Source organism: Danio rerio, chromosome 9 (genome assembly GCF_049306965.1).
Source record: "Danio rerio strain Tuebingen ecotype United States chromosome 9, GRCz12tu, whole genome shotgun sequence".
Lineage (NCBI taxonomy): Eukaryota > Metazoa > Chordata > Actinopteri > Cypriniformes > Danionidae > Danio > Danio rerio.
The window spans coordinates 36,845,624-36,864,371 of record NC_133184.1 but is presented as its reverse complement, the minus strand read 5'-3'; the positions used below and the strand labels follow the sequence as shown (position 1 = coordinate 36,864,371).

The following is an 18,748-nucleotide window of genomic DNA, read 5'->3' as shown; positions in this document are numbered from 1 at the left end:
GCTGAATATTGTCCTATCCCAATAAAACAAAAACAAAAAATATTAATTCAGTTAATTCAGGTGATGTAAAATCTCAATTTTGGAAAATGTACACTTGTTCACTACACTAATGCCAGATTAGCCAAAATATATCCAAATAGCAGTAATACTTGAAATCTCCAGCAGATCACACACACACACACACACAAACACACACATACACACACTTTTTGGTCTTTTCCAAACTTGAAAGTGTTTTAGTCTAAAATATATATTTCACTTTTGAAAAAACCTTTAACATTTTAGCCACTCAAACAGCACTATTCGGAATTCCCTTTGGGCCAAATTTGCCTTCAACAACACTGAACGTTATTGCTTTTACCACATTATTGGCAGGGGGCTTATTCTCCTTAAGAAGAAACAAACATCTCCTTCATATGATAGATGGATAAAATAAATTTTGTGTGTTTAATGTTGGAAAAAAATAGGTTTTCATTGAGAGGGTCTCTAAAATCTTTTTACAAAACATGGAAACCTTTGTTGAATTATATTGCCACTGATGATCTTGAAGCAGGAGAGGAATAAAGATTTTTTTATTATTTATTTATTAGTTTTATTGTTAGTTTTTTCATTTATTTATTTATTTATTTATTTTACACTAACTGTGTTATTTAATATCCATATTGTTTTTTTTTATGGTCAAAGGTTCTTATTTGTAAAAAAGCAGAACAATTTATAATTGTTTTTGTTTGTATATGATATTGTATCTGCACAAAATGTTAATAAATATATTTGGCAAAAAAATAAATACAAGGTTTCTGCCAAATGTGTCAAATTAATGTAAATGTAATCAAATAAAAGAAACAATAGTGAACATGATTTTTCTTTTTAAAACACTTTACCAACCTCAACATTGTGAATGTCAAGCAAAGCCGCTTTATCTAGCTTCTTAACATCACATAAGATTTCTAATATCAATCATTGAAGCAAACTGAGACTCTGATCTGCAAAGTTCCTTAATGTCAATTTCAGCCTCAGTGGAACTACAATGTCCAGCTGTTAATTGAAAATGTATTTTTAAGCACCCTGTCAAACTGACCACTGTGCTTCTGCCATTTCTACTCTTCCCACAGGAAATTACCTCTAAAAGAGGAAAACGGCAAGGAGACTTTGAAACCGGACACGATCGAGATCAAACTTCATGGTGACAACAGCCTACACATGACACAGGAGGACAGCAAAGCGTAATGGAGGCCCTGCGACCCTCTAAAAGAACATGCAAAGTGAGCCACCCGGAGACCAATAGCAAGCAAACAAACGAGAATACAAGCAAGAACACGCCAACCAATTGTAAGATCCTTTGTTAGAGACTCCTTGTCGGGGTGTCAGAAGAGGCCATGCGAAAACTGCTTTTGTGAAACATTTTTCGAAGGTTGCCGCTCAACAGACAGGCTCCTGTTTATTTGTGCTTGTTCTCGCTTGTTTTCAGTCTTTAGTTTCTTCCTTTAAGGCTTTGCTGTTGCTTTGAGTCTTTGTTATTTGAAGAGGTTTGATCTACGCGGACAAGCGTCACAATTTTTCTCTCGCTCTCATTCAGTCTTTCTCTGGAATCCGGCCGTTGCACTTTTTTCCAGTGTGGTTGCGCAAACACGTCGCTTTTTAATACATCATTTCACTCGAGATTAAACGCGTGGAAACTCCCCACCTCTGTTTGCAGTCCGTGTTGTGTTTTGGGTGACTGTTTGAGTAATGTGTTTGGGTTTTTTGTTTTTTTTTAAAGCCTTTTTGCCACTGTGTGTCTCACCCAAATGTGAAGAATTTTTCGAATGCTCAATAGCAAAGCGAGGATCAACCACGCTTGACCCCAGACTGAGTATGTGGTGGTCCCGGTAACTCTTCGGATTGAACAATGAATAGATTACAAGTGTTTTTGTGGATGAAAATATGTCCTCGTTTTCAACACTTTTGTTTCATCACTCAAAGGAGCCCCAATTGTGTCATGGATTCATTGTTAAGATATTTCGGAAACAAAAGAGAACAAAAAAAAAGTGCTTTTCTTTTCAAAGCGTCCGAGGAAAGTAGAGGTTGCCAAGTCTTGCAATAAAATAAAGATTAGGAAAATATAAAGAAGAAAAAAAAAAGATTTTCCAGTGCACAGATGTAAATATAATTGTTATTTCTTTGGAGCATTTCACAAAAGAAAAAAATAAATATGATTCACTACAAATTCTGTCATATTACTGATAAGTTATTAATATTGGCAATCTTTAAAAGGTTCATTTAAAGAACTCATCAAGAGCTAAAGAAGGGCATGTGCCCAGGAATGTGGGTTTATATGCATCACAGACGTATTAGCTGTTTTGGTTATGAAATCCATGCTATTTTCGGATGGGGTTTGGTTAAAAGAGATCAGAGGTCTATACGTGATCAGGATCTTAGTGTTGCAATAAAAAAAGGATGGTAATGGCATACTTAGCTGCATGCTCATTTTACCAATCAGAGTTTGAAATAAAGGAGTCTTGATATCCATCTCTATGTTCAACATAATGACTTTGGTTTGGGCCAACAAATTTCCATAAATATATATTTTTTTGCATTATAGTTCATAAACACCATGCTCTCCTCCACGTTCAGCGCAATAGAACTTTGTGGAATGTTGCCCATTTATTTCCAGCAGTCAAAAGGGAGCACACCATAAGCCCAACTGTACTTGTGGAATTCTTGTAAACCAGTGTAATTTTTCTTCTGTAAATAAAAGTGTCCCAATTTAAACCTGTAAGCCATTTGGAGTCTGTTTTTTAAACCATAGCACATATTTCTATTACTCATCACTCGTCTGTGACAGCAACAAGCCAGGCTGTGTTCCAAAACCTAGCAAGCTGCCCAGCAGGTGCACAACATTATAAGGCGTTATTAATATTAGGTTAGATTTAGGTTGTGACGTCAGGGGACCAAAATTCAGTGTCTAGCCAGTGTCTAAGGACAATGTTATTTTGATGTCCAATAATGATGTCAAATGACGTTGATATTTGGTTAATTTTAGGTTGGATTGGAAAGTGACCAAAATCCAACTTTGAGCCAACATCTTAAGTCAAAGTCACACTGACATCAAATACTGACATTTATTCATCAGGTATGGCGATTAAAATCCAAAGTCATAGTGGTAATGTCCAGACAATGTCAAGCTGTGACATTATTACATTTTAATATTTGGTTGATTTTAGGTTGTGTTGGAAAGTCACCACAATCCAGCATTGAGCCAACATCTTACCAACGTCATATTGATGTCAAATACTGACTACTCATTAGACGTCAACATATGTATGATTTTAGGTTGGATGTTGACATTGACGACAAAATTCGTCAAATTGATTGACAAAATGCTACGTCCCCACAATCTTGAGGTACATTGTCAATCTGATGCCTGCTGGGTGCCTACAGATGCATCATAAATAAAAAGGCTATTTCAAAAATTGGCAGCAGAAAGCAGACTTAAAAAAAATCTATGAATCTTTTATAGAATATGCAGGCAATAAACAGTTCATTATTGCAAACTTAGTCCAAAATGCTTTTCAAAAATCCTTGTAAAATGTTGTTGTTCTTTTAAATGTTTTAAATTGAATCCATTTAATATATAATATTTAGATATTAAAGTTGCGTCTGTGGAACATGATGAATGTATTTTATAGGTTAAATTAACATAAAAACAAATTTTGTCCAGGATTAAAAATCTTTGATTAAGTCTGAAAGCTTAACTAAGAAATAATGTTCTTATTAGAAAATTTTGAAGACACTTCATCAGTAAAATCAGTTTTCATCAGTAAATAAAACTGAAATTTTTACTCAAAAGATATATTAATGGCAAATTCAGGGAAATGATAATCTTAATGTGATCTCTTATTTTTTTACAGAGCTGTAATATTGTAGTATTTTTTTTTTTCATTTTACATTTTCAATACAAAGTTGTATTATTTTTATTTATTTGAATATTTTAGTTATAGCATTCATTTATTTTTAGATTTGTTTCATTTCCCTTTTAGTTTTATCAAATTTAACACTTTAAATTATTTCAAATAGTTGCCATAGCCAGATTTTTTTTTATTATTTAAAAATATTTTTAAAGTGTATAGTTTTCTTCTAAAAATTATATTTCAATTTCTGACCAATAAGGGCATATCATTGTCTTGCATGACACACTTAATTCATTGTGAGTCTAAATCAGTCATTATAGAAGTATTCAGTTTGGTTAGCAGAATTTAAACTTTCTATGTGGGGGGTAGACAGCAAGAAACCTCACTAGGTTTTGAAACACAGCCAATGAATATGTGGGGAATCACTGTACTGTCGTTGAGATTCAATGGTCCTTAAAGGTTCTTGTCCTTGTCCTGGAGCCGGTGACCTGTGAAAATCTGTTGCCTGCGCTCGTTGGAAAGAAACCATCCATGTTTCCTTCGGGGGTCCTGCTGTGTCCTGCACCTTCAAGTGTAAGTACTGGAGCTGTAGTTCACACTCACCTGGGCATTAGTGTCCTTGGCCTCAACTATACGCTGAACACACTTGGGCTGTAATCAGGGTGAACGCAGCAGATTATGACTGCCCAACTGCGCTTGCCTAAACAATTCACTCAACCCTCTCAGGTTTTCCTAAATGGGTCTGAAATGATAAATGAGCAGATAAAATAAAGTTCAGCCCTGAGCATTTTTAAATTCAGTCAACTTTATGCACACGCATTTGACATTTATGGTTAACAGGGGACAAGGGCTTACCTTTTTTTACTAGCCCCAAGGATCTGATAGTCAATTCAAAAGCTAGTTCAACTCACATCACGTCAAATGCTCTATTGGGAGACTTGGTAGATTACAGGTTCCCCACAGACAAGATCTGTGTGTGGCATTTGGCAAGGTGTTCCGAACATAAGCCCTGTCTTTGTTTGGTATTAAGATGCATTTTGGAATTTAGATTTCTCTGAGGGATGGATCTATGGGCACCTTGATTTATGAGATTTTTCTGATCTTTCATTTTATTTAATGATGCAAAATAAGATTAAATGTGAAGAAAACTGAAAAAGATACAGCAAGCGTGTTCGTTTCTGCTCTAACACTACATATTTGCAAGAAACAGACCATTTTTTAGTTATTATTTTACTTCAAATCAAGCCATTACAGACTAATGTGCTTTATTAACATGGGGATTGAGGAATAGATTAGTAGGCTGAGAAGAGAAAGCAGACGACCAAACTGAAACTCTTAATACAGGTGTAGTATAAGCTTAGCAAATGGTAGCTAGCATTGTGTACAATAAAATAAAATTAGGTTTTTATCAAGCAAACCGATCATGTAATCAATTTAAGTGCACAGGCAATAAATAGAGTCTTAGAATTACCTTAACTAATGAGAGATAGCATTGTGTATACAATAAAAGAAAGTTACGTTTTTCAACCCATACTCAAAACTGGTTCTGTGCATGTAAGCAATCTAAGTACACACATTAGGAGTAGTAAGGAGGGAGAGCACACACACATAAACACACTGTGAGCACACACCTGGAGAAGTGAGGGGAAATTAGGGGTTCAGTGCTTTCCTCAAGAGGATCTCAGTTGAGGGTATTGGAGGTGGAAAAGTTGAGTTCATTCGCTTCCCCACACTTTAAATTCCTGCTAACACTGGGAATCAAACCTGCAACCTTTAGATTACAAGTCCAACTCCCTAGGCACAATCTACAAGTGTTTTCAATAGGAATCCACATATACTAGATTATCTCTTAAAAGACAGATTTCTGCACACTACAAAAGATGATTACTGCTGCTTGTTCAAACTATGGGCTGAATTCCTTTAATTTCTTTGGCCATTTTTTTGTGTTATGTTCAGTAATTTGTACCATGTAATAATTTGTAAACCATTAAGTTAACTTAAGTGTTTTGTTTTGGGACACCAGGAAGGAGTTGTGTTGGTCCAACTACCTAGTTAGGGGATTTTTAGTTCACAGCATGCTTTGCATGGGATTGAATTAAGAGAGGGAAATGTTGACAATAAAAGTAATCTTAGGTGTTTAAAGTTAATAGAAAGACTTGTTAGAATTGATTTATACTTTATTTTAAAGATTTAGGAGATTTTTATGTAATTATTTAAAGATTACCACCTTGCAGAAGCACCCATGCTTTAGGCGTTTGCCGCTCAATTAGCAAAAATGCAGTTTGTCCCTTTGCTCAGTGAGCAATAACTGTCCTTAAATTAGCTCTGAGATCAGTCTCAATCAACTGTATATGTAACTTTTCACTCATTAATTTTCTTGTCAACTTAGTCCCTTTATTAATTCGGGGTCGCCACAGCAGAATGAACCGCCAACTTATCCAGCAAGTTTTTATGCAGCGGATGCCCTTCCAGCCGCAACCCATCTCTGGGAGATATTCCACACACATCTTCATACACTACGGACAATTTAGCCTACCCAATTCACCTGTACAGCATGTCTTTGGACTGTGGGGGAAACCGGAGCACCCGGAGGAAACCCACGCGAAGGCAGGGAGAACATGCAAACTCCACACAGAAACACCATCTGAGCAGAGGTTCGACCCAGCGACCTTCTTGCTGTGAGGCTACAGCACAACCTACTGCGCCAATGCCTCGCCCTTTATGTAACTTTTGAAATATGCTTAAAAATGGCTCTTTTAGTCCATTTAGTATAACTTCAAATAAAACAAAGAGACTTTGAAATATACAACACATAATAGACATACTAAATATTATCAGACCTTTGAGTTTAGGTTAAAAAAAATGCAAATATATTTGACCTTTTATATACCTATAAGGCATCACTTCATAATATTGTGACTATATCTTTAGAAACATACCAATATAACAACAGCCAAAGCCTGCGAAACAGATCCTCTTTGTGCTGGAGTTTCAAATGCTATTTTTTGGCAAATGTTTAGAGAAAACAAAAATAGAGCTTCCAAAAGGGGGTCGAAGGTTGTAAAGATGCCATTAGGAAGGTTTAGTTAGGTTAATACTATGAAGAGCATATTATTAAAAACCTTTTGTTTCATGTATATTAAAGGTTCTTTGTGGAACCATCAAGATCCATTATTTTAATAGTAAAATGTACCTATTGCTGTGAAAAGGTGTTAATTTTTTCTCATTCACTTTGTTCTCAGGCTTTCTTGTAAAACCATCCAGCATTGTTCAAATGTAACTTTTTCCCCTATATAACGTCTTTCAAAGTTTCAGACAGTGGTCAGCAGACTCAAAATGGCATCATTTGGAGTGTTTAAAACAAACACCTTCTGTTTAACATGATCCTGTAGTTTTTTTAAACAATGAAATAGAAACTATTCCCTCCAATTGTTTCTGTTAATTTCAAGACAAGCATCAAGATATCTGCTGCCTATTCCCTCTACTCTCAGCAGCAGCTGGGGGAATTAGAGCTAGATTACGATGTTTATTTGTATTGTGTTTCTCTTTAGCTGAAACTGTCGTTATTGCTTCTGTTGTTAATGCCTTTCAACCACAGACATGCCTTAAGGGAGTTCTCGATAACAGCCTGGACATGGTGCTGAGTAAATACCATACGGCTACAAGCTTTCGTTCTGCTTTTACTGCTGTTTTAAATGGGTTTGCTTTTGCTCTAATTACATTCTTGCCTGATGTAATTAGCTAAAAAAGAAGCAGACGGATACCTGCATCTAATTACATTTATAATTGATTTTTACAGCTATTTAAGAAAATTGTCCTTTTGAATATTTAGTTTTTTATTTTAAGCCATGTTTTAGCATTTAAATGACAAAGCAGACCATAACTGAAAGCACAATTATGTTTTTGTAAGAAACATCCAAGTTGTTTGTCCTGTTTTTAGAGCGCATTGATAAAAGGACTTATTGCTATCAAGCAGAGCTCAGTGTGAATGACTAAACATAATGACAGATGATAGCAATAATGATAAAACCCCTGAGGGTTTACGGTGTGGAAGATACTACATCACGTATATTGGTATTTTCATTATGTATTAGAAGAGATTCAAATATATGAATGATATGATTTAACTATAACCTTTCTTGACCCAGCTTTTACTAAATGCATTCCTCGTCTACTGACTGCATAAATCATGTTTATAAGGCCAGATTTGATCAGTTTATGGCATAGCGTTTGTTCGGTTTGAAATTGATCCATTTGAAAAGATTTATGGGATATTCAACTTAATTTGTCACTCAGAATTGAAAGAGTACATTTTCAAAAGAAAAGAAAAAAGCATGCAAGATCTATTTTCCTCAGTCTTTTTTTTTTTTTTAGAAACACCCACAAACACAAGCTCGCATATACTCATATTAATAGAAACTTTTGACGTACAATGCTAGACTGAAGTGCCATGCTTGGCGAACAAATCCCTGGCTAAGCCTGAGGGCTGCAGAAAGCCTCCTGTAATCTGCACACAACCAGAATCATCCTGTGAAGTCAGCCACCATTTTGGGGCATCCCACTTATCATAATGAAGCAAGTGTGTGCAAGTGCCAAAAGACTGCAAGTCATTCTTTAGCAATCTATAAATGCATGCATGTGTGCATAAACTCCAGGAAACGTGCATGCTCTCACACACCTGATTTTACTCTTTAAGCGGTGAAAATGTGAAGCGTTGCAGGATTCCTTGCAGACTTCAGTGAGCAAATCCTGCGGTAAGCCTGTTGGCAGGTGCTCCTCCTTCCTAATCTGCCCGCTCTCAGAATCTCCCATGATGCCATGGTTTGCTTGGTGCACCTCCTCACCTGCGATAAGGCGCGCCTGAGGGACATAGTGAGATAAATGCTTAATAATTAAAGAGATGGAGAGGTGTGTCAAGGGCTCTGTGCGGTTAATGCCTCACAGACTGTGAGGATGAGGGTCTTAGCTGGAGCCAGCGCTCTCTCAAACAGATGGGACAGGCACCTCTCATTCCCTCTCTGTCTCGTTATGTATTCATCAGTTTCTCTGTCTTTGTAGGTCTCATTCTCATCGTCTCATCATTAAAACTAATTTGAATACATCAACAAACTAGGCTTTTTACAGGTTAGTTATAGCTGGGGGTTGTCCTACAGTATCTAAACCACAGGTAAACAGAATCCATGGGTGATCTTAGTTCATGTTGTTTACGACTCTGCCTTCTATGAGTTAACAGTTCACCCTGGGTAGGATACACTGACATTTTACAATGTACTGTACAACCATAAACGTTGGCTTTACCCTGCTTTGAACACGTTTTTACAAACGTGGCTGTTTTGATTATGTGCTTGTTTGCACTTCCGGTTTGGAGAACTTCCACTCAAAAGAACTAAAATGATAAGATAGTGACAAATAAAATATAGTGGAAAAGATAGGTAATTTTCTTTTAAATTTTATTTATTTCAAAATATGGTATTTTAGCACACAAGATGTGAGCTATTTGGATTCCATACAGTAATTTTTAACCTTCATTCATTTATTCATTCATTCATTCATTTTCATTTCGTCTTATTAATCAGGGGTCACCACAGCGGAATGAATGGCCAACCTATCCAGCATATGTTATTATGCAGCGGAAGCCCTTCCAGCTGCAACCCAACACTGGGAAACACCCATACACACACATGTAGGGCTAATTTAGTTTATTCAATTCACCTATACCGCATGTCTTTAGAAATCAGTGCACCCAGAGGAAACCCACGTGAACATGGGGAGAACATGCGAACTCCACACAGAAATGCCAACTGACACAGCCGAGGCTCGAACCAGCAACCTTCTTGCTGTGAGGCAATTGTGCAACCCACTGCACCACCGAGACACCCTAATGTTTAACATAATGGAATGACTAAGTTGTCTCGAGTGATGTAATAAATTTATTATAGACCATTTTTAGGCATGTAAACAATAGCAATGGTCCTAATTTATTTACCGGATGACATTTTTAATTTCCATAGCTTCCAAGAATTCAAAAAGGTCCACATATTGGTAAATATTGTTATGACCGTTTTAACGTTAAAATATGATTAAATTGCCTCTTGTTGCAAATAGTTTAGACAAAATTCTTTCTTTTTGAATACAAATTACAAAAATACAAATAACACCACTGCACTGAAGAGAAAATACAATAACAAAAGATAAAGAAAGAAAAATCTTCCTCAATCATTTAAGCTTTAAGAAACATCCTATTATTATTAATAAGCTTAAGAGATTTAATATTAAACAAAATTTCAGAAAGAAAAGTATTAAATCTAGGTATTGCAGCTTTAGGAACTTATTTTTGTGAGGAAAAAAAATACAGTGTAACAAAAAAACTAACAATAACATCGAGAGCATGTTCATTATCAGAAAAATACAGAAATATATGTTTTATAGACACATTTAAAAAATATTTAAATTAGAAATAGTTTGAAAACAAGCAGGAAATTTCCCCACAAGTCCAAAGACATGCGGTATACAGTAAGTGAACAGGGTAAGCTAAATTGGCAGTAGTGTGTGTGTGTGTGTGTGTGTGTGTGTGTAAATGTGAGTGTATGGGTGTTTCCCAGTGATGGGTTGCAGCTGGAAGTAAAACATATGCTGGATAAGTTGGCGGTTCATTATGCAGTGGCAATCCCAGATTAACAAAGGGACTAAGCCATAAAGAAAATGAATGAATGAATGAATGAATGTTTATATATATATATATATATATATATATATATATATATATATATATATATATATATATATATATATATATATATATATATAATTATTAACCATAAGTTCAAGTACAAACCATTACGGCATATTTAACAATCCAATACATATAATATATAAAGTACACAGGAACAAAACAAAAATAAATAAATAAATAAACAAACAAACAAACAAATAAATAAATAAATAAATAATAAATAAAATAAAAAGGGGGGCACTTAATCAAGTAATAGAAACGAGCAGGAAATTTTCATGGGCCATTGAAAGTCTCTTAATGGTGTCCTGAAATACGTTAATAAAAGATTACTAAGGTGAACTATTAAGAACTAAAAAAAACAATTGTACTTTTTTTCAATTATTTAAAAGTTCTTGCTACCATATTTTAAACAGAATGTTTTTTTGCAGGCCTACCAGTCACTGATTGGACTAACGCAACACGTGACCCGTTTGCACGTGAATTACAACATCCTGTGAAAGTTGTCACAAATATAAAGGTAAGAATTTAAACGGTGTACTCACTTTATTTTACCTCACCATTTGATATTTTTCATATTGAACGCTGAAACAATGTTTCTACGTGGTCTTTTCAAAAGTTCTATTGTCTAAAGCACCTAAATATGAACCACGCGTTTATTGTTGGCTGCAGCTTCATACTATTCTACACAGTGACATATGGCATCGCAGTGAGGCGCTATAATGCCATATTAGCTTGGATTCATAACCCGGAGAAAAATAACTAACCTGGCTTAACTTTCAAACATTTCTTTACCCGGGATTAAAAGTAGGTGGAGAACAACGTTAACCTGTTTATACTCGTTTAACACCTGTTACTGCAAGAAATTGAGCTGAACAAGTGATCAAGTTCAACATACTAATTATATTTTAATAGGACAATTACTAACAAATTGTTATATAATTATATTAGATTTTTATGGTTTCAGTTTTTAAGATAAAAGTAATTTTTGTGTTTTTCATTAACTTTAGGTTAAATAAAAGACAGTAGATTATTCTAATATGCTGATTTAGGATTCTGTAATGAAATAAATCACATTATTAACACACATAATCACAATTATTAACACACACAAATGAAACCAGTTGTGCTGTTTAATTTTTGTGTGTGTTTGTGTGTAGAAGGTAGCAATGTAGTAGCATTCGTTAGTAGGTTCTTTTGCAACTATATATATATATATATATATATATATATATATATATATATATATATATATATATATATATATATATATATGTCTTATTATAAATGTCTTAACTCTGTTTTGATCAATTTAATGTATCCTTATTTTAAAAAGTATTCCATAAATTGTATTAAAGAAAGGAATCATTCAGGTCTATTGGCATGAGAGACGTGAGCCCGGTGGCCTTTACAGCACAGTTACGTTCTCCTTATGCTAAAGGTTAAACCTCAAAGAGAATGTATTTCATCTAAAATAACCTAAATCACTATTATCCTTTCACTGAGACCTGTAGGTACCCTCTAAATGTCAGTAAGTGTCGGTTAATCATAAGCCCTGGGGTTATCAGTAATGGAGTGTATGATTGAAGTAAGCTGTCCGTCAGGAGCTAATGCATTCAGAAGCTCAGTGTGATGTCATCAACATGAAGGGCAGGGAATAATGAAGCCATAATGAAAACCTCTGCCGCTTAATCAGAACAGGCAATCAGATTTATGTCAACACATGTCCACCTGTTTATTTATGCAATTATTGGCCAAATTTACTTGCACCAGGACTGCTTTGGTTGAATGAGAAGGTCTAATATGCAAAAAATATTGAATGGATTTTTAATAATGGCATTTAAGGAAATGAAGACAAAAGAGGGCCTGGCGGAAAAAGCCTCAAGGGTTGCTTAAATCAATCAATTTAAGCCACAGGCACTATATAATAGCCTCAAGATTGATGTCCTGGGTACCAAACTCACTTTTTTTTGTTGATGCTACTGTTACAGAGCCAATCACAGACTCCCAGAATACATTCAGACAAGTCAAACTCTCTTATAGAATTATCCCCTATGTGCTTTTGGGAATGTTTTCATCCACTCTGGGGTGATTTTGAGTCTTAATTTGGCCGTAACTTTTTCTGTTTCAGCTAGCAGAATGATTTTTGGTGACAAATCTTATTTTGATAAAATGCTTTTATTTATTTTTTTTTAAAAACTTAACGATAAACTCTGGCCATATTTACTAACCTTTTGTTATTTTAGGGTAAAAAAAATCCACAGAATTAAAGTGCTGTAAAAATGCATCAAATAAATATTTTTTTCAATTTCTTTTGCATAAATCTGTTAACCAACCTCAGTCCTGATCAAAACTAAATTTCTTACAGGATTTTAATTGCCAAAATCATAAATGATGCCACTAATTTGGTGAAAAAAACAGACAAAATGACATATTTTTTAAACCTTTTTTTTTTTATTCTTGGACATGTGAAAGATTTGCAACAACATTGCCTTTGATGCATTTTGTTCGGTTGATTTAAATTTTTTTGTTCCTAATTTACAGTTGATGGCTGTTTTTGCCCCATTGACTTTTATTATAACCACTTTTTTACCACAAAATCATGACACCATAATCATGCATTTTTGATTGTTGGTGTTTTTCCATGTTGGAAAGAGGTTAAATTTGTAATTTTAGATAGGCCTGTGCAAAAAAAAAAAAGTTTAATTTTTGGATTTTATATGGAGTCTAACAGCAAATTGAATGTGTGTATGTGTGTCTGTGAGTGTGAGAGTGTGACCTTTGCACACTTATCTTGATGTGTCTGAGAAAATCAAAATAAGCATCTCAGAGCTGCATGGAGTAAATAAAAACAAAGACTATTTGTTTATGCTCCATCTTATGTGGTTGTAATAGAAGTAAATGAGGCAAAAAGAGCCACCAACAGTAAATTAGGGAGAAAATCTAAGAATGCATCAAAATCGATATTGTTACTAATTGTTCACCTGTTTATGACTGTGATAAAAGTTAAACAAATCCAGTCCACAATTACATTTTACGCTAAAAATACATTTTTTGTGTTTTTTTATAAATCAGTCACATAATTTATGAATATGACAATTAAAGGGTTAATCCTGTAATTTTCTAAAGAATTTAGTAGTTTTAAGAGATTTATGCATTTAACCAGCAGTTTAATTAAGTGGATGATTTCATCCCTAACATAACAATATTTGAACAGTGCACAAGAGTTAAATATACATTTTATAGCAATAATAATACTATACCTTAACAATTATCATTTTACAATTTATTTTATTGAACAATTGAAGCATCTTACAAAGCAATTTCTAACATCTTGTTTTTATTTGCACGATGCAAGCACAAAAGGAAATGAGACACATAATAATGTCTTATTATTGGGAACCTATTATGCAATACTCAGCTAAAGTGTGAACACAATCGCTCTATTGTTTTAAAAATGCTTTGTTTGATTATGGTTGGTGCAAAACTATGCAGAGCTGCGGCCCTCCAGTTTGAGACTCACGTTGTATACTTTAATAACAATGATGGCTGGGTTTAGCGTTGGGGAAGGTGTAGACATTAATAATGGTGATGGTTGGGTTTAGGGTTGGGGAAGGTCTAGATGTTAACAATTGTGATGGTTGGTTTTAGATGTGAAGTAGATGTAGCTCTTAATAACTTATTGGTACAGTGCCGTCTTGCCGACAACAGTTTTGACACGTGGGTTTACATAACTTCAAGTTATGCCTCTACTACAAGTTACGCCCCTTCATGTTATGCCCTTGGCTTGCAGTTTGCAGATAGACATTACTCCAATGCCTCCGCTAAATACAATAAAACCTGTCCACCATGTTTAATTCCTCATTAGACCATTTTACGTATTTCAGAAGTAGGGCTGCTCGATTTTGGGAAAAATCATAATCACGATTATTTTGGTCATAATTGTAATCACAATTATTTAAAACAATTGTCAGTTGAAGTCAAAATTATTAGCGCTCCTGAGAATTTTTTTAAAATAAATATTTCCCAAATTAATTTTAACAGTATGTCCTATAATATTTTTTTCTTCTAGGTTTATTTGTTTTATTTTAGCTAGAATAAAAGCAACATTAAATATTTTGAAACACATTTTAAGGTCAAGATTATTAGCCCCCTTAAGCAATATATTTTTTGATTGACTGCAGAAGAAACTACTGTTATACAATGACTTGCCTAATTACTCTAATTAAGCCTTTGAATTGCACTTTAATCTGAATGCTTGTATTTTGAAAAATATCTAGAAAAATAGTATGTACTGTCATCATAGCAAAGATAAAAGAAATCAGTAATTAGACATGAGATATCAAAACTATTATGTTCAGAAATAAGTTAAAAAAAACTTCTTTCCAATAAACAGAAATTGGGCAGGAAAAAGGTTGATAATTTTCAGGAGGGCTAATAATTCTGACTTGAACTGTATATGTGCAGTTATTTTCCACCCTGTAAAGGAAAGAGAAATAAATAGAATTAAAATATGAAACAAGCTGTGCTTTAAGCATCTTTACTGTAAGAAAAACACTTTTGCTACAAAAGTCCTTCAGTCAAGAGCAGAGAGGGATTTCTCGTGTTGTTTGATCAATGATAAAAACAGGCTGCAGTATGAATTGCGCGCTGTCTCTTTAATGGTTTCTCTTTCACATGTATTTTGATCCTCAACTCGTTTGTTTATTACACAAATGAAGGTTAATTTGAATAATCACTAAACACCGCGTTTTGACATCTATTTGACCATTAAAGCGCTCACGTTAAGATGACTTTAGATGTCTGCGCTTCTCTGCTCGTCTGAGTGTGCGAATGAGACCGAATGCTGACCGGCTGCATGATTCTGACTGTGTCTGCGTGCCGTATACACACACGCATAAGCACGCGGTCTTTCACGTTTTAAAGAGCAACACATGTGCACCGCTGGAAAAGAGGCGGTATATGATGCAATAATCGTTTATCTCGATTAATGCTTTTTCATAATCGTTTGAAGCCGAAAACGGATTTTCGATTAATTGCACAGCCCTATTCACAAGTTAAAACTAATATGGGATTAAAATGCATGCAATAAACCTCCATTATGACTACATAACTATTCACAAGTTTCATATGACTGCAGTAGAGATTTTAATCAGACAAAAAGTTGTCTTGGATTAGCAGAGTATCTGAAACTCAAGCTGTAAATACCTCTTCTCAAAACAATGTGGGAAGCATCAGCTTATTTGCATTTAAAGAGACATACACACAAAAAGGGGCAACCCTTTAAGATTTTGTAGCAGCTTCAAAAACATTGACAATGAGTATTGTAGTTTGCGCTTGATCTAGCTGAACATGAACATTTTGAAAAATTTGGTGATGGTTTCTCTAATTTCTTTCAGAACTGTAGATTATTAAAGTAAATGTTCAGTTATTGAGAGCGCTTCACACATTGAAACCTCTAAACACCATTTGACTTGCAAATAGTAACACTTTTTGGGTCATGAATGTAGAAATGTATTTTTTTTTTACGAAATAAATTAAGAAAAAACACAAGCACACGAAAGGTTAGACCTTGTATCAATGTCAACACAGAAGTATGGTTGTACTCTGACAGAGAAGGAGTAGGTCTGTATATTTTTGGTATGAATATGAATGGAGTTAGTCGTCCATGCTTTGCTAATGAGACACAGGGAGCAGCCAGAAGACAGAACTAATTAATTATCTGCTGACATTTATGGATAATAACCTTATGGTGCATATCAGACTTTATGAATATACATGGGTGCATGTACATGAAGAGCACCGCCAGACTGCTAGATCAAATGAAAGAACACAAATATATACATCAGCTTAATAACCTGCTGGGCACTATGAGCAGTGTCAAGTGTGCAACACAAATTAGCTCTTCACACTGAACCAAGACCAGATTGCGCTGCAAAACATCCTTTTGCTAATTATTGAGTGTTTTTGTTCTTGCTTTACAGGGAAAGTATCTAAACAGCAGCTATTAAAATGCACTCTAGAATGCACGATTCTTACCTGTCAACAGAGTCATTCAGTGGGTGGAGGTTTTGCTGGCTTCCTTGGCAACAGCTGTCCTATCAGGTAATTAAATCCAACATTGTCCAACAATGTCATGGGTTTTGTGCCGCTCACTTTTTGTTATTTTATACAAACAAAATAGCTGCCATCTCCCATAAAATAATTGCTACTTTCAAAAACTTACTTTCTACAACAAAATAGAGAGGGCTTTGGTGATAACTAAGATTAAAATTATTAGCAACAATAGCAACAAATGATATTAGAAGTTTGTCAGAAATATACATTTACACTAAGCGTAGGTTTCACACACCATCTTTATTTTTTAGTTGAACTGTCAGGATTTGGACACAGGATTGTGGAACATCAAAGACAGCAAAGGATGCATCAATCCTTCAAAAATCAATCCGATAAAGGTCTGTCAGCAGACAGAAGTGAAGCTGGATTAAGATTTAAACATGTCTGTTTATGTACCTTGGAATGCATCCTTCAAAGGTAGTATTTTCTTGCTTTCGGACATTTACAACATCTCAGCTATCGATAGGTAAAAATGGCTGTATTACTGCTATTATTAGTTTTATTGTAAATTACTGTACATTATTTTGTACATCCTGTTGACATTTTTTTAAACATAAGTAACTTTGCACCTACAGTACATCTAAACTTACTCTCATTGCAGTATTAGTAGAGTAGACCTTTAGTTTAGGATTTGTAGAATAAGTTTGCCTGTACAGTACTTACTGTAAAGTCACTTATAAGTAGAATGTCTGTTTAAGGGATAAAGGATATGAAAAGGAAAAACTTTTAAAGGGTAGTTTAATGAAGCAAATATTTGCTATTAATTTTACACAAAATCAGGCCATTCATCTTGTTTAGGCCAACTGCACATTGTAGTAGATTAAGATAAGGTTATATAGTAAGTAGTTCTTATTTGTTTGTAAATTTGTTTATTTGGTAGCACAAGGAACCTAAAAGAGTAAAGTGTTTAAAAGGTTTTTTTTTTTTTACTTCAGTGCTTCAAAACATTTTAAAGTTTAGGTCAAAGAAGTCTCTGATGTACTTAGAATGTGTATGTAAGGTTTCAGCTCGAAATACCCCACAGATAATTTTTATACCTCTATACCTGTACTGACCCTTTTAGGTTTTCATCCAAATTATGCCATATTGGTGACAGTTGCTTTTAATACAAATGAGATTATGCTCCCATCCAGGAGGGCAGAGCTACAAACGCCTTTGTCTCAGTGTGATTGTCACTAATGGGTGGGACTTTCCCCCTTCGATGACATGTTGGGAGAATATCAGTTAAAGCGTTTCTCCAGACTGTTTTTATGAAGTGTGATTATAAAAATATAATTAATTCATTTTTACCATTAGAGGCTGCCTATATTCACACACTGTTGCCACATAACTATGCTTAAATCCTTTATAAAGTGATTTTTGCACTTTTAAAGGGGTGGTCCGCTACGATATCATATTTCAAACTTTAAATCATTTGTAATGTAGCTGTGAGAACACAAAAAAACTTATCTGAATGCTCAGTGTGCTCAAAGTTCAATGCAAAGGGAGACATTGGTTTTTACAGCCAACAAAGTTTGGGGGCTATAAAAATACATACGGGCTAGTGAGATCACAAACGCTTCAAGTTATGTGCATTCATCACGTGCATACACTCTGCACAGCGAATGGGCGTGGCCAGAGGCGCTGTAATGTTATAGCAAAGTAAGCTAAAATGCTGTCCAAATGCTGCTTTTCCACAGAGCTTCTTCTGTTTCTGTATTTGGGCTTCCAAAGGACATGACACAATAGAAAATAGCTTACAATTTAATTTTAATTATGTTCCAGAGAATTATAAATAACGTATAGCTTGCATATGATAAAGGACAGCTTTCAGAATCTCTTCCAGTTCAATACTGGATTCGGCTAAATACTCCTCAAAGAAGGGGGGTAAACAAGGATGTAAACAATGGGAAATGCTGTTTGGCACCGTAAACACCCAAAATCTTCACCAGCACTGCAATGTGTCTCTATGTGGCCGCTTTCCCTGCTTTCTACATCTCAAATAACCAGTTCGCAAAAGATATGTGAACAT

The 18,748-nt window shown here is 34.7% G+C and overlaps 1 protein-coding gene and 2 long non-coding RNA genes across 6 annotated transcripts in view; 2 read left to right on the top strand and 1 right to left on the bottom strand.

Moving 5' to 3' along the window:
• The window catches only part of ncam2 (neural cell adhesion molecule 2), a 398,045-nt gene extending 395,287 nt beyond the window's left edge, over nt 1-2,758 (top strand). For 3 of the 4 annotated variants that reach the window (XM_005167807.5, XM_068223276.2, XM_073911544.1), the window contains exon 17: nt 1,113-2,758. In XM_005167807.5, coding sequence (XP_005167864.1) covers nt 1,113-1,227 — 115 coding nt within the window. In that variant the 3' untranslated portion in view covers nt 1,228-2,758. 4 annotated transcript variants of the gene reach the window in all.
• On the bottom strand, nt 2,132-11,313 carry LOC141376169 (uncharacterized). The gene is made up of 3 exons (XR_012385545.1): nt 11,166-11,313; nt 8,569-8,750; nt 2,132-4,632 (listed from the first exon to the last, which is right to left on the bottom strand). It is a non-coding gene; the product is annotated as an uncharacterized lncRNA (long non-coding RNA).
• On the top strand, nt 11,056-18,019 carry LOC141376167 (uncharacterized). Its single transcript, XR_012385543.1, has 3 exons — nt 11,056-11,140; nt 16,605-16,725; nt 16,989-18,019. It is a non-coding gene; the product is annotated as an uncharacterized lncRNA (long non-coding RNA).
• Nucleotides 18,020-18,748: the final 729 nt, after the last annotated feature.